This window comes from Bos indicus, chromosome 3, assembly GCF_029378745.1.
Source record: "Bos indicus isolate NIAB-ARS_2022 breed Sahiwal x Tharparkar chromosome 3, NIAB-ARS_B.indTharparkar_mat_pri_1.0, whole genome shotgun sequence".
NCBI classification, from domain to species: Eukaryota; Metazoa; Chordata; class Mammalia; order Artiodactyla; family Bovidae; genus Bos; species Bos indicus.
This window is the reverse complement of record NC_091762.1, coordinates 83,217,051-83,231,987: the sequence shown is the minus strand read 5'-3', so window position 1 is coordinate 83,231,987 and position 14,937 is coordinate 83,217,051. Positions and strand designations below refer to the sequence as shown.

The window sequence follows — 14,937 nt, the reverse complement described above, 5'->3', positions numbered from 1 at the left end:
CAGAGACATCAATTTGCTGACAAAGGTTTATACAGTCAAAGTTTTGGTTTTCCAGCTGTCATGTATGGATGTGAGAGTAGGACCATAAAGAAGGCTGAGCACTGAAGAATTGATAATTTTTAACTGTGGCACTGAAGAAGACTCTTGAAAGTCTCTTGGACAACAAGACCAAACCATCAATCCTAAAAGAAATAAACCCTGAATATTCACTGGAAGGACTGATGCTGAAGCTGAAGCTCCAATACTTTCGCTACCTGATGCGAAGAGATAAACTCATTGGAAAAGACTGATGCTGGGAAAGATTGAGGGCAGGAGGAGAAAGGGGCGACAGAGGATGAGATGGCTGGATGGCATCACTGACTCAATGGACATGAGTTTGGGCAATCTCACAGGAGATGGTGAAGGACAGGGAAGCCTGGCGTGCTGCAGTCCACAGGGTAACAAAGAGTTGTACACGACTTAATGATTGAACAACAACAAATCTAGAATATATAAATGATTATTATATAGTCATTTATAAATTATAACTATTAATTATAACTTAATGACAAGAATACAAAAAAAGCTAGTTAAAAAATGAGCATCAATAGTAAGAAAAAAGTCATTAAAAAATGGGAAAAGGATATAATTATATATTTCTCCAGAGAAGATGTACAAACAATAAATGCAAACAAAATGAAACTCAACATCATTAGCTATCAGGGAAAGGCAATTCCAAACCACAATGAGATACCACTTCACCTGGATGGCTATATTCAAAGGACGGATAATAAAAGTACTGGCAAAGATGTAGAGAAACTGGAACCTTCATACACTGCTAGTGTAATTTTTAAATGGTGTGGTCACATTGGAAAACAGTCTGGCAGTTCTTCAAAAGGTTAAACAAAGAATTGTATTACCATAAATTTCATTTCTAGCTATATGTCCAAGAGAAATGAAAGCATATGTCCACACAAAAGCGTGTACATGAATTTTCCTTGCAGCATTATTTATAATAAACAAAAAGTTGAAACAATCCAAATGTCCATAAACTGATGAATGGATAATAAAATGTAGTATATCCATTCAAGGGACTATTATTCAGCAATAAAAAGAAATAAAATTTTGACACATTTACAACATGGATGAACCTTTCCAACATTATGCTAAATGCAAGAAGGTAGTCAAAAGATTACATATTGTATAATTGTATCAATATGAAACGTCTGGCACAGGCAAATCCATACAGACTGAACAGATTACAGGTCGGTTAGCACTGAGTGTGGGGACTTGAGGAGGATGAACAGTGACCACCAGTGAGTATGAAAGTGTTTCAAAATTAGATTGTGGTGACAGTTGCAGAACCTTATGAATATAACAGAAAACACTGAATTAGAAACCTTAGATGGGTAAATTATATGTGAATTACATCTCAATAAACATGTTAAGGAGAAAAAGAAAACCCTTTCAATGCCTCATTACATTGCAAAGTTGACCAAAAAAACAAGCCTATGTAAGCAAAAACTATAGAACTATTTTACATAAAACACTCTTACCTCCAGTGCTTATTTCTACCTCTGTAGAATCTCTTTCCAAACTTCCAGCACTGCTAACAATATTCATTAAATGGATTGCAGTCCAAGCAAAAGGCATGCGATACTTCCCAAGTCTTTGACAAAACTGATCAGCTTGACTTTTCAGCTTCTCCAATTTTTCCTTATTCTGTAAAACAAAACTTTATACATTATATGATTATGCTCAAAAGAAATGAATTAAAGGCTATATCATAACGGAAAATATAAAGGTTAACAATCTTCAATTCTCAGCAAAATGGAAAAACAATCCATACCTTTCAGCAATCAATTAACAGTGTGTGCGTACATGCTAATTTGCTTCAGTCATGTCTATTAGTGACCCTATGGACTGTAGCCTGCCAGGCTCCTCTTCCATGGGATTCTCCAGGCAAGAATACTGGAGTGGGTTGCCATACCCTCCTCCAGGGGATCCTCCCCACCCAGGGATTGAACTTGCGTTTCCTGCCAATTCCTACATTGCAGACCAATTCTTTACTGCTGAGCCACTGGGGAAGCCCCAGTTAACATTATATTAACTACTAAAGAACCTTAACCAGCTCTACAAATGCATCTAAAAGTCTGTAAAATTTGTTTGTGATGATCTTATTTTGGGATAAAAGAAAGGAGAGCAAGTGTCAAGCATGTTAATGTACTGCATGTACTATTTTATGAAAGAAATATAGCCATGTTTCAGTCATCAACTGTCAATCACAAAATATTCTAGGTTATGACTTATTAAATTTTTTTATTCTATAAAAAAAAGATGGAAGCATTTGGGCCACTTTGAAATAATCACTAACTTATGACAACTATGATGTAGAAGTAGGTAGTGCACAAACAGACCAACAATAATATGTCCAGAATTGTGATAAAAGAAGCAATCAAAAAAAGTACAAGGGGACTAAACCCTTGAAAAAGACTAATAATGCAAACAGTACATGCTTATCTGGAAGACAACCTGAAGCTGGCTCAACTTTTAGGCCATCCCTGAAACAAACACCAATGTGGCCTGCAATAGTCAATCCATAGTTCAAGGGTGAAAATCTACACCAAAATCTCTCATGTGCTCTTTCCATATAGGACGTCAGTGAGGTCATACTCTAATGGCAGTGTCCTACCATGGGACTCAGGACTGAGAAAAGATGAAGGGATACCGAAATGATAACAATGTTTTTTGCTATATCTATTATACCTCCAAAATAGGTCCTTGCTTTAGGAGTACTTACAGAAAATTAAGGACCCATATTGAAATTATGTAAATACGTGAGGGAAGAGTGAAACAAGCCACAATGACACACCTATGAGTTTCATATAACAGAGAAAATTTAATTTGTAAAATGACAACCTGGGGAAAGACAGAATACTTTAACCCTACTTTCAACCAGATATCTAGGATCTAGGAATCAGAGAACATCGTGTGCTCAGATGTACCCGTAATAGCAAAAAAGGCTCAATTCTTGTTATAAATCTCAGAAAAACAGAAAGCAACAATTTTCTAAATTTTGGTGATTTGTTCAATACTCCTCAAGCACACTTCTCCTGCCTGTTTGACATTAAATCATGTGTTTAAAGATCCAAAAATCACCTTTTATTCTTATAGCTAACTCAGAGAACCTAGAATTTGGTACCAATTATTCACCAACTATTTTTGCTTTATAAGTTTATCCAAATTCTATAAATTTGTTATCTGATGGCAAAGGGGAGAGTATATTTTCTATTTTTACAACATTCCTTAATTATCTGCCACTAGACTGATATCCAAAATACACCTGCTTTGCTAGAAAAAGTTTCATCAAAATCACTGTCTGGTAAAAAAAAAAAAAAAAAAATCACGATCCAGTGGTTTGAATTCCATAAATCCACTGCAGGGGGCATGGATCCCATTCTTGGCTGGGAATCCCAAAAGCTGCAAAGCATAGCCAAAAAAAAAAAAAAATCACTATTTTGTAAATACAGAAAATTTTCATTATTTACGAATTAAACTGAATTACTTTCTCTCCAAGAAAAAAATTTAAGAGTCAACTAGTTTGGGGGTTGGGGAGATGTCAAAGAATAGCATAGCACATGACTCAAACTAGATGACAAAGGTAATAAAGAAGAAAGAGCATGCCATCAGAAAAAGAAAAGAAAATTTTAGTAGTAAAATTTAATATGCTCAGTATGGCATCCTCTCAGATTATAATTTTGGAGATTAGAGACTATTTAGGGTTGGGTTTGGTGATCTGTGGGGAATGGAGAGTGACTGCTAATGACTATGAAAGTGGGGGGAATAAGAGGCAAGAAATTCTACCTTGGTGGCATCTGCTTCTTTGAAAATCATATACGGTTCTGCACACTCTCCAATGTCTCCTTGCTGCAGCACTTTTTCTAGCTGTCAAAGGCAAAAAAAGGAAAGATTAATTAAGCTTAAAAATAAAAGCAATCAGCCTGGAATGCAAGGATGGTTCAACACATAAAAATCAATCAACTTAATACATCACATTAACAAAATAACAGAACAAAACCACATGACCATGTTAATTATTGCAGAAAAAAGAACTGGACAATTCAACACACTTTCATGATAAAAAAAAAAAAAATTCAACAAACTTGGAAAAGAAGAAAACTACCCCAATATGAGCCCATCTATGAAAAGTCCACATCTAACATCTTATTCAACGTTGAAAAACTGAAAGCTTTTCCTTTAGAATCAGGAACAGGATAAGAATGTTAACTTTTGCCAATTCTACTGAACAAAATACTGTAAGTCTGAGCCAGAGCAATGTGACAAGAAAAAGGAAACCCAAAAAAGAAACAAAAACATTCAAATTTAAAAAGGAAGAATTTACATTATCTCTATTTACAGACAACATGATCTTTTACACAGAAAATCCTAATATTCCACAAAAAAATGATTCAGTTCAGTTCAGTTCAGTCGTGTCCAACTCCTTGCGACCCCATGGATCGCAGCACGCCAGGCTTCCCTGTCCATCACCAACTCCCAGAGTCTACCCAAACCCATGTCCATTGAGTCGGTGATGCCAACCAACCATCTCATCCTCTGTCATCCCCTTCTCCTCCTGCCCTCAATCTTTCCCAGCACCAGGGTCTTTTCCAGTAAGTCAGCTCTTTGCATCAGGTGGCCAAAGTATTGGAGTTTCAGCTTTAACATCAGTCCTTCCAATAAACACCCAGGACTGATCTCCTTTAGGATGGATGGTTGGATCTTCTTGCAGTCCAAGGGACTCTCAAGAATCTTCTCCAACACCTCAGTTCAAAAGCATCAATTCTTCCACGCTCAGCTAAGGATGTCCAACTCTCACATCCATACATGACTACAGGAAAAGCCATAGCCTTGACTAGACAGACCTTTGTTGACAAAGTAACGTCTCTACTTTTTAATATGCTGCCTAGGTTGATCATAACTTTCCTTCCAAGGAGTAAGCGTCTTTTAATTTCATGGCTGCAATCACCATCTGCAGTGATTTTGGAGCCCAGAAAAATAAAGTCAGCCACTGTTTCCACTGTTTCCCCATCTATTTGCCATGAAGTGATGGGACCGGATGCCATGATCTTAGTTTTTACAACTAATAAATAAATAAATAAATTCAGCAAAGTTACATGATACAAAATGAACAAAAATTAGTTGTATTTCTATACCCTAACAAGCAATTCAAAAAGGAAATTAATAAAATAATTCCATTTATAATATCAAAAAGAATAAAGTACTGAGGTATAAACCAAAAAGCTGAAAGACTTGTAATCTGAAAACTGTAAAGAGCTAAATAATTTTCTACAAGAATGCCAAGACTATTCAATGGGGAAAGAACACTTTTTCCAACAAATGGTGTTTAAAAAAACCCTGAATTCCTAAATGCAAAAGAATAAAGTTGAACCCTCACATTATATACAAAAATTAACTCAAAACAGATCAAAGACCCCCCCCAAAAAAACCCTAAAACTATAAAACTCCTAGAAGAAAAATAAAGGAAAAGCTTCATGTGATTAGATTTAGTAATAGATTCTTGGATTTTACACAATAAAAGCAAAGGCAACAAAAGTAAAAATCATTAAACTGGATTACATCAAAATTTAAAACTTTTTTATATGATAGGACACAATCAACAGGGTGAAAAGGCAACTCACAGAATGAGAGAGAAAATATTTGTAAATCATATAACTGATAAAGAATTAATATTCAAAACAGATAAATCCTACAACTCAACAAGAGAATAGCAAATAACCTGATTATTAAATGAGCAAAGGATTTGAACAGACATTTCTCCAAAGAAGCCAAACAAATGTCTAAGAAACATACAATGAACACGCTCAACATCACTAATCAGTTTGCTGTTGTTGTTTAGTTGATAAGTCATGCTTGACTATTCTGTGACTGCATGGACTGTATGTAGCCTACCAGGTTCTTCTGTCCCTGGGATTTCCCAGGCAAGAATACTAGAATGGGTTACCAATTCCTTCTCCAGGGGAATCTTCCTGACCCAGGGATCGAACTGACATCACCTGCATTGGCAGATGGATTCTTTATCACTGAGCCACCTGAGAAGCCCTTCACTAATCACTGGGCTTCCCTGGTGGCTCAGCGGTATCACTGGGCTTCTCTGTGATGCTGGTGATTTAACTGAATGAAGTATGTAAATCAACTGACCAACCTACAGACTCCTGGAAGGAGCACAAGCACCCAACAGAGTACAACCTAGACCAGCTGACCACCAGACAACTTAGATGCATGAACTCAAAAAATGCTTACTGCTGGATGCCACTCAGATTTTTGTCTTTTTGTTCTTGTAGAGGAATAATTAACTAATACATAGACCAAGGTAATTTTTCTTTCAAAAAACAAAATTATATTGCTGGACTATGATAAAAGAAAACTTTTAAATATAATTTCTTTAAAATTTGTATATATCTTAACTTGTTCCTATTTTTGAAATTACACAAAAGTCTTTTTCTGTTTATATACAAATTTTTATGTGTGTTTAGGTATATGTGTATTTATTTTACACAATTGGGACCATATGGTATGAACCATCTCATTTTTAAGCAGACAGTATTCTAATCATCATCACTATCTTTCTAGTTCATTCCCTCAAATATGTTCTATTTTATAAAAACTTACTATTTTCCCATGTAAAATAATGGTGTATAGACATTTGTCAATTATTTTAATATCTAGAACTTTACTTATAAGTGACTTTCTGAAGACCACTGCTGCTAAATCTTTGCTTGGAAAAAAAAAATAAATAAATAAATCTTTGCTTGGAGAATTGTTCATTGTAACTAAGATTTATTTTAACCTGAATTCATAGGAATCTATCCACAAATTAGGACATTATTCCTGTGGGTAAATAAAATTCATTTCATGACAATCTACTTTACAACCTTATTATAAAATTCATTACCTTTTTATGATAATTTTAAGGTAAAATGATTAAAGACTATATTTTAGGCAACTCTCAAGTCAAGGTCAAGTTAAGGTAAATAATTATTAAGTTATCCTAAGCCAGACAGCTTAGTAATATTCAAATTTTAGTATCTGTAATCCTTATTCCTAACTGATTGATAGTCAAATCATAATGCTCCATGATTTCAATGATTTAGATTTTAGTATTTATATAATTTAGGAACTGCATGATAAAACCACAGTATAGCTCCATATCCAAATAACCATAGATGGTTAACTTAATATGCCAATGCAGCTAAGTTATCAAACACCAGTCAAGATGTTGCTGTGCAGGTACTTTTTTAGAGGTGATTAACTTGTAAATCAGTAGACTGAATAAAGCAGATTACCCTTCATAATGTGGGTGGGCCTTATCCAGTTAGTTGAAGACCTCAAGAACAAAGACTAAGGTTTCTCAAAGATGGATTCTCAAGACTACAACATAGCAATCCTCGATGTGTATATGTATCTTCCTCCTATTGATCTGCTTATTTAGAGAATTCTAATACAGCTTCCCACTCAAGAAAAATTTAGGTAGCAGCTATAGTATACATCCAATATTATGTTAAAAAATATTAACATGAAAAAATAGGCAAAGATAAAATCTTTGACCTTAAAAAGCTTGTGATATTGACAGGCAGACAAGTACACAGACATAACACAAATAAACAAATACATTTAACATTATTCTCACCTTTATTACAAGAAAAACATCTTGGGAAGGATAAGTGATAGAAAAAATAGCTGATCTTGCCAGGGTGGTAATGGCAGCAGGTGGTACATGTGGACGTAATAATCCTTTCATCTGCTCAGAATTAAGGTCAAAATAGAAGTTTTCTGAAATCTAAAACACATATTCATATGTTAAATTTAAAAACTGTGCATTTGATAAACACTCACAAAAATCATAAATATTCAGTCTTAAAATATTAACAAATATTAAATAATTATACTAACATACAATGTACCATACATTTCACTATCAGTGAAGATATATAAAGATCTTTACATATCTAAATCAAAGAAAAAAAATTAATGCAAAAACATATTCTAAAGAACCATATCCCATACTCTTTTAGTAAGAAATTTAACTTCTGATAAAGTATATAAAGAAACTATTATTAAGATGAATTACCCCAAGTTGAGTCTTTGAAAACTTAAATAACATTTCAGAAGATGTGATTTAGGAAATACAAGATGCTGGAGTAGAGTCCCACTACAGAAATCTACAATATGCTGACAGCAGAAGTCATTAAAGGCATTTCAACTTTCTACTACATGGTAGGCTTAGAATACTAAAAATGATGTATGATAAGTCCTCTGAAAAACTCCTAAGTGTAACAAAGATATAACAGCAAAACCAAGAGCAATATTTTAGACAAGAATATTTAAAATATAAATAAATGATCTTTTAATAACAGCTAGTGAGAATTTAAAAATTACATCAACAAAACTTCACTGTCACCATCAATCTAACTCTTTATACATCATTTGCCTAAGATGCTTTTCTTGTTTTTTTTTTTTCTACTTCTTACACTAAAAGTAAGTTGCTCCTGCTACTTCTTTTTGGAACTCTTTCAATGAAACAAAAATAAGTCAACTAAACTATTTTACAGTAGGAAAATAATGTCTCACAGTTCTATTTTCTTTTTTAAAAAAAATCCATGTTTAATAATAGTCTCAAAAAATCATTCTTATAAAACAAATTAGAAACAGGTTCCAGAACCTCGGACTGTGACAAAAGACTACGTTCAAATTATATAACCTTACCTTTTTCTTTTCTTTCACATCATATAAAGCCAAACTTGCAAAAATGGGTTCAATTTCAATCTCAAACCTTTAGGAAGAAGAAGGATGAGTTTTAAATATATACATACAGTATTGTAAAGTTTAAAAATAAAATAAAATTTTAAAAAATAATAAAATAAAATAAAATTTTAAAAATAAATAAATAAATATATACATAAAATACACAGTTCGAATGAAATTCTCATTCCAAAAATAAATTCCCTCTATACCTTGTACTTCTATCTTCCTGGGTTATACCATCTATACTACCCATCTTCCTTGAACACACTTTTCCATGAATATCTTCCACAGTCTAAATCAACTATTAGCACATACTTCAAAAGCTTCAAAAAAAAGTCCACCCCCTGGTGTCGCTAGTGGTGAAGAACCAGCCTGCCAACGCAGGAAACACAAGAGACGTGGATTTGATCCCTGAGTGGGAAAGATCCCCTGGAGAAAAGGATGGCAACTCACTCCAGTATTCCTGCCTGGAGAATCCCATGGACAGAGGAGCCCAAGGGATACCGTTCACAGCATCACAAAGAATCGGACACTACTGAAGCGACTTAATACACACCATGAAACAAATATAAAATCAACTCTAAGGAAAAAGATACTATTGATATTCCTCAAGCCAAGAACAGTGTCTGATAAATATTACAGATTTCAGTGAATTTTTTTTTCAAGTTTTAAGATAATTATATAACTGAGGCAAAGAGTCATCTTCACCTGTGAGCCAAAAGTGCTCTGAAGTTCAGCTTCACAGGTAAGGTTAAATGCTTGGAAGCATTTAAAATTATGTATAGAACAATACTTTTCTAAGGGACACAAACACAAGTATAAAATCCACTAGGATTTTTTTATACTGGCACTCAAAACATTACTCCAGAAAAGAAAAGTTATATAGTAAACAAAATAAATACTCACTTGAGTGATAAACATTTTACAAGAAGTCTTTGACCAAAATGTTCTTTGGGCACATCAGGAACACTAAGTCGTTCTATTGGCTCTTCCTGCAAATTGACAAGCAGCACCCAAGTGAACATGCTTACCATGTTTCAACCCTTGACAATTTATTGTTTAAGAACTTATCTTATTAACCTACTACTTTAAGTCTTCACAAGTATGCAAAGAAAAGAATGGCCTATTTATCCTCAAACAAAAGGCATTAGATTATAAGTGTGCTCAATTATATTTCATTTACAAAAAGCATAGCTATATTTCCATTGTTTTATTCCCTACATTTATCATAAAACTATTAATATATACAGTTCATACTCCCAAAACATCTATCTCTATAATCTTTTGGTTCTTTATCCAAATATCTATACCTCATCTGGTGATGGATGCAAGGCAAAGAGTTCCTTGTGACGATTTGATTTCCTTTGGTCATCATTCTGACGGTCTATTTCTTCATTTGGAGTTCGATCAAGTAAGTTGGGAAGCAAAGCATCAGGAAGTGAATTTTTCAAGTCAAAAATACTGCAGGCCCAGCTACCCCTTGGAGTATCGTCTATTGACATTGAACGTCTTTTAAGATCATCCTGCCATGCAAAACATTAAATTTATTAACCAATGAATAAAAAATAAACTATTTCAAAAGAACGCCTTATAGTCATTTAAAAATAAAAGTATTACTTGTTCATCCTGGTAGTTGTTGCCATCTGGAGCTTCATCGGATTCAAACACCTGCTTCGGCAAACCTTTTTGCCTTTCTTTCTGTTTATCTAATGTATTAGGATTAAATCCTGTTCCCAGTTTATGATATCTATTCAAAATAAAATAGTTAAATAAATATCAATTTTCTGAAAATTTTTCATTTTCATCATCATTATATAATAAGCTAACTCTTCTCCATACCATTTCTTTACATAGTAAGAATATATTCTGGCAGTTTTGAGTATATTAAACATTTAAGAAGAAGAAGAAGTGAAGTCACTCAATCATGTCCGACTCTTTGCAACCCTATGGACTGTAGCCTGCCAGGCTCTTCCATCCATTGAATTTTTCAGGCAAGAATACTGGAGAGGGTTGCCATTTCCTTCTCCAGGGGATCTACCTGACCCAAGGACTGAACCGGGGTCTCCCACATTACAGGAAGACTCCTTAACGTCTGAGCCACCAGGGGAGTCTCATTAAACATTTAACCAAAGGTTTAAGAAAACATCCATCCAAAATTCCTTTAATCCAACTAGACAGCAGATTATGAGTTTCCAGAGGTAAATCATAATGTCCTTCTTTTCATGACAATCCTGTGGATATACTGTATTTTAAGTTGTACTTTCAATTAAGAAAACTGGTCAGTACAAGGAAATGATGGGACGCCAGGTTAAAAATAAAATGAAAGAGTAGAAAATATAAACTGCATTCATAACAGTGTAAATTTTTAAAAGGCAAAATATAGAGAAAGCATTGAACCATAAAGTTCCAAACAGCCAAAAAAAATTTTTGCTATATCTCATTATGTATAAAAGATCTCAAGCAACCTAAAGCTTCAGACTTCTAAAATGAAAAACAGCAAGATCTACACCATTGTGGGTGTGTGTGTGTGTGTGTATATAAATATATATATACTTAACATATATTGTTATATAATATGTATGTTAGGCTAAGAACTCTTAAATTAATACAAGCTTTTTTCCAAACAACCCAATATCCAAGATTATCAGAGACACTACAATCAAGAGCATTTACCGTGCCATACCTCATACAGTCACAGTGGGAGAAATTTTAATTGAAGTATAAACAATTATAATTACCAGAGGATATTATGGTGTATCAGTCAATTGATGACACAGTAAATAAACACACCTGATACAAATTAGTCACATTGTGTCTTGTTGCTAAAGGTACTGAAACAGCAGCTATATGATGTTCATATCATAGCATAATCATAGATTGTTTACCATTTGAGCCACCAGGGAAGCACTAGGTTCTCAAGCCCCCACTATCTGTGCTCTTAAAATAGGGATACTTCTACTCCCAGGTCTATGCATAAAGGCATAGGAGGTTTTAAAATAACCAAATGTCCAACATTTACCCCAGGTCCCCCTTCTACTGCCTGTATTCACTGAACCTAACGTTCTATTGAACCTTGGGCATGTATCTTCTCCTTGGATTATTTTGTACTGTGGTTTTCTATTGTTTCCAATGACACCTATCTTTTCTATTTCAGGGATACTTTAAAACTTTTAGACTGCCAAAAGTATCCCTTTCATCTTCCATTTACCACTAAAAATAATATCTGCTGCTGCTGCTGCTGCTAAGTCACTTCAGTCGTGTCCGACTCTGTGTGACCCCATAGACATCAGCCCACCAGGTTCTCAGGCCCCTGGGATTCTCCAGGCAAGAACACTGGAGTGGGTTGACATTTCCTTCTCCAATGCATGAAAGTGAAAAAGTGAAAGTGAAGTCGCTCAGTCGTGCCCGACTCTTAGCGACTCCATGGACTGCAGCCCACCAGGCTCCTCCATCCATGGGATTTTCCAGGCAAGAGTACTGGAGTGGGGTGCCATTATAACAGAAAAAAATATATGCATTAGAATCTGATGCCCCTAGGTTCTAATCCTAGCGATCCCATTTTTTGGCTATGGGATCTCAAAGAAATTACTTAACTACTCTAAGCCTAAGTTACCTTATCTGTTGGAATCTTAAATGAGCATTAAGTACCCAATAAAATGCCCAGTATATAATGTTAACTACCATACCCTCTTGGCTTAAATCAGGGTGAGCAACCCCATGATTACAGTTAAGTAGCAGATTCCAGATTCCATGAGGTTATTTTGCAACTAATCTCTTTTTGTTAACATTTCTGATTATAAGCTTCCAACATACAAGCAGATGTAAAGACTTTTGAGTTATCTGACAGAGAAACAGTATTCTTCAGTAATCTGTAAAATCTGGCTATTGAAATACTTATCAAAATTCTAAGTTCATAAAAACAGCTCTTCTTTATAAAGGGTAGCAGACTGTGCTTTTATTAGGTCACACTAAAACTAAAAAGCATGTCAGCAGTATCCCCAAGAGTGATGCTTAGCACAATATTAAACGCAGTGAAATAAGACAGAAGGGCAACACAATAAGCAATGAACACATCACTGTTGCTAGTACAATTTAGCACAGAAAACTTCATTTCTCAAAACTGTAATGTCTTAACAGAATTTTGCACTATTGCAGTAATTATTCTTCCTTTAGAAAAATAGAATGAGGCCAAGAACATTCAGCACAAAGACCCTCTTCACTATGCAAGTTAGCAAAGGAAAAGTAATTTTATTTTATTTCTTAATCTGACTTGATATTTCAAACACCATCCACTAGGAACAAATTTTGTGGCAATACCTTATTTTTACAAATACTTACTTGACTGGATATACAGGTCAAGGACCTATAAATATTCAGCAGGTTAATAAATGGCCGAGACCTTTCAAACAGCTTGATCTAGAACATCAGCTATTAAATTTAACTTAATCAATCAATAAATTGGATCCATTTGAAAAATATAAATTATTCATCAATATTTACCCATGATTTCCCAAAAGAATACTACAAGTCATTATTATTACATATTATTAGTAATTATTAATGATCTGTGATAATAGAAGTACTATCCCCAGTTCAGTTCAGTTCAGTTGCTCAGTCGTGTCCAACTCTTTGCGACCCCATGGACTGCAGAACTCCAGGCTTCCCTGTACATCACCAACTTCTGGAGCTTACTCAAACTCATGTCCATCAAGTATTATTTTATAAGGAAAATAAGAGAAAGCTAAGTGTGGCACTTCTAAGGAGGAAATATGTATATGCAAAGGTTCTTCTATTACTTTTTCAGCTATTTTTCAAATGAATTTTCAGTTCTCATAATTAGGAGTAACCTACCTTAATCCATTTATAGATCCTGCTCAGTATTTTTAAATATCAGGATGAACATACAACTTACTTTCTGATCACAATTGCCCAGTCTTCTGTATAACTTCTAATACAATCTCTAACATGTGGATCCATTTCACTGTTTTAAAAAAGAAAATATATTTATAATTTAGACAGGAAAGCACTGATGTTTATGAATTTTGCTGCTGCATTCTTGTTGAATACCACCACAAGAAGCAGAATCCAAATAAAATAATGGAAGGCAGTTGTTTTATAGTTACACTAAAATCAGAAATAGGTAGATGTCTCCTTACCTTTCTTCAGGTACAGCTGAAACAAGAGTTCTACAGTCCCTAGGACTATAAACCACTTCAATATCATCTGGAGGGAATTCAACCAAATCCCTTAAAGGTCCAGAATCCACAGCTAAAGGATGAGTAAGGAGGTAATCTTCCAAATCCACTGGGTCCACTGCTTCAGTAAGCGGCACCTTTATAAAGAGGGGTAGGTGACAGAGGTGGGTAGAAAGGAACAGGTGGATACAAGAATTTTAAAACTTTAAATAAAGGAGATTTATTATTTTAAAAAATATATTTTTCTCCAGTTATCTCTAAAATGTCAACAGATATTCAGCCAGATGCACTAAAGAAATCACAGGTGTTGGCCTTCCTATAGTTCTTTGTGCTTGGGTCAAACTCTCTTTTGATCTTCTTGCTTCGATTTTGCCCTTAACTCCCACATAAAAACAGTAAGATAATTAACAGGTTTATAATACTTAACAATGACAAAATGCTCATTGAAGGAATTCTTTTTTATAATTTGGAATTTTCATTTCTAAGTTTCTTAATGGTGTCTTTATTGTTACTGCTGATCACTCTGGTAAAAACATGCAACATACTGCGGTAGGCTGAAAAATGGCCCTACAAAGATCGCCACAGCCCAATCCATGAACCTTAAATGTCAAAATAAACAGATAAATAAAATACAAAATAAAACACTGTTTGAAGATACCATTAAGGATCTTAAAATAGGGACATTATCCTGGATTATCTGAGTGGGTCCAAAAGGCAATCATATATATCCTTATATGAAGTCAGAGGGAGATATGGCCCACACCAAAGGGAAAACCATATGAAGAAACAGAAAAGAGAGATTTGAAGAGTCTTGATTTCATGATAGAAGTGATATAGCCACAAGCAGCCATCAGAATCTGGAAGAAGCAATAAAAAAATACTAAAAGGAGCCTCTGAAGAAAATGTGACCTTGCCAATACTCTGATTTCTACCCATTGAT

General features: G+C 34.4%; 1 protein-coding gene across 10 annotated transcripts in view; it reads right to left on the bottom strand.

The window, feature by feature from the left end:
• Nucleotides 1–14,937, bottom strand: part of DOCK7 (dedicator of cytokinesis 7) — a 209,569-nt gene that overhangs the window by 159,156 nt on the left and 35,476 nt on the right. For 9 of the 10 annotated variants that reach the window (XR_011565855.1, XR_011565854.1, XM_070786435.1 and 6 more), the window contains exons 3-11: nucleotides 13,959–14,134; nucleotides 13,715–13,783; nucleotides 10,420–10,549; nucleotides 10,113–10,325; nucleotides 9,709–9,794; nucleotides 8,764–8,830; nucleotides 7,688–7,837; nucleotides 3,844–3,924; nucleotides 1,536–1,701 (exon numbers count right to left, since the gene is read on the bottom strand). Coding sequence is in view for 8 of the 10 variants with exons in the window: in XM_070786435.1 (XP_070642536.1) it covers nucleotides 1,536–1,701; nucleotides 3,844–3,924; nucleotides 7,688–7,837; nucleotides 8,764–8,830; nucleotides 9,709–9,794; nucleotides 10,113–10,325; nucleotides 10,420–10,549; nucleotides 13,715–13,783; nucleotides 13,959–14,134 (1,138 nt within the window). In the remaining 2 variants the exon portion in view is untranslated. Of the gene's footprint in view, nucleotides 1–1,535; nucleotides 1,715–3,843; nucleotides 3,925–7,687; nucleotides 7,838–8,763; nucleotides 8,831–9,708; nucleotides 9,795–10,112; nucleotides 10,326–10,419; nucleotides 10,550–13,714; nucleotides 13,784–13,958; nucleotides 14,135–14,937 lie in introns of those variants that run through there. The other variant, XM_019957344.2, reaches the window with a different exon arrangement.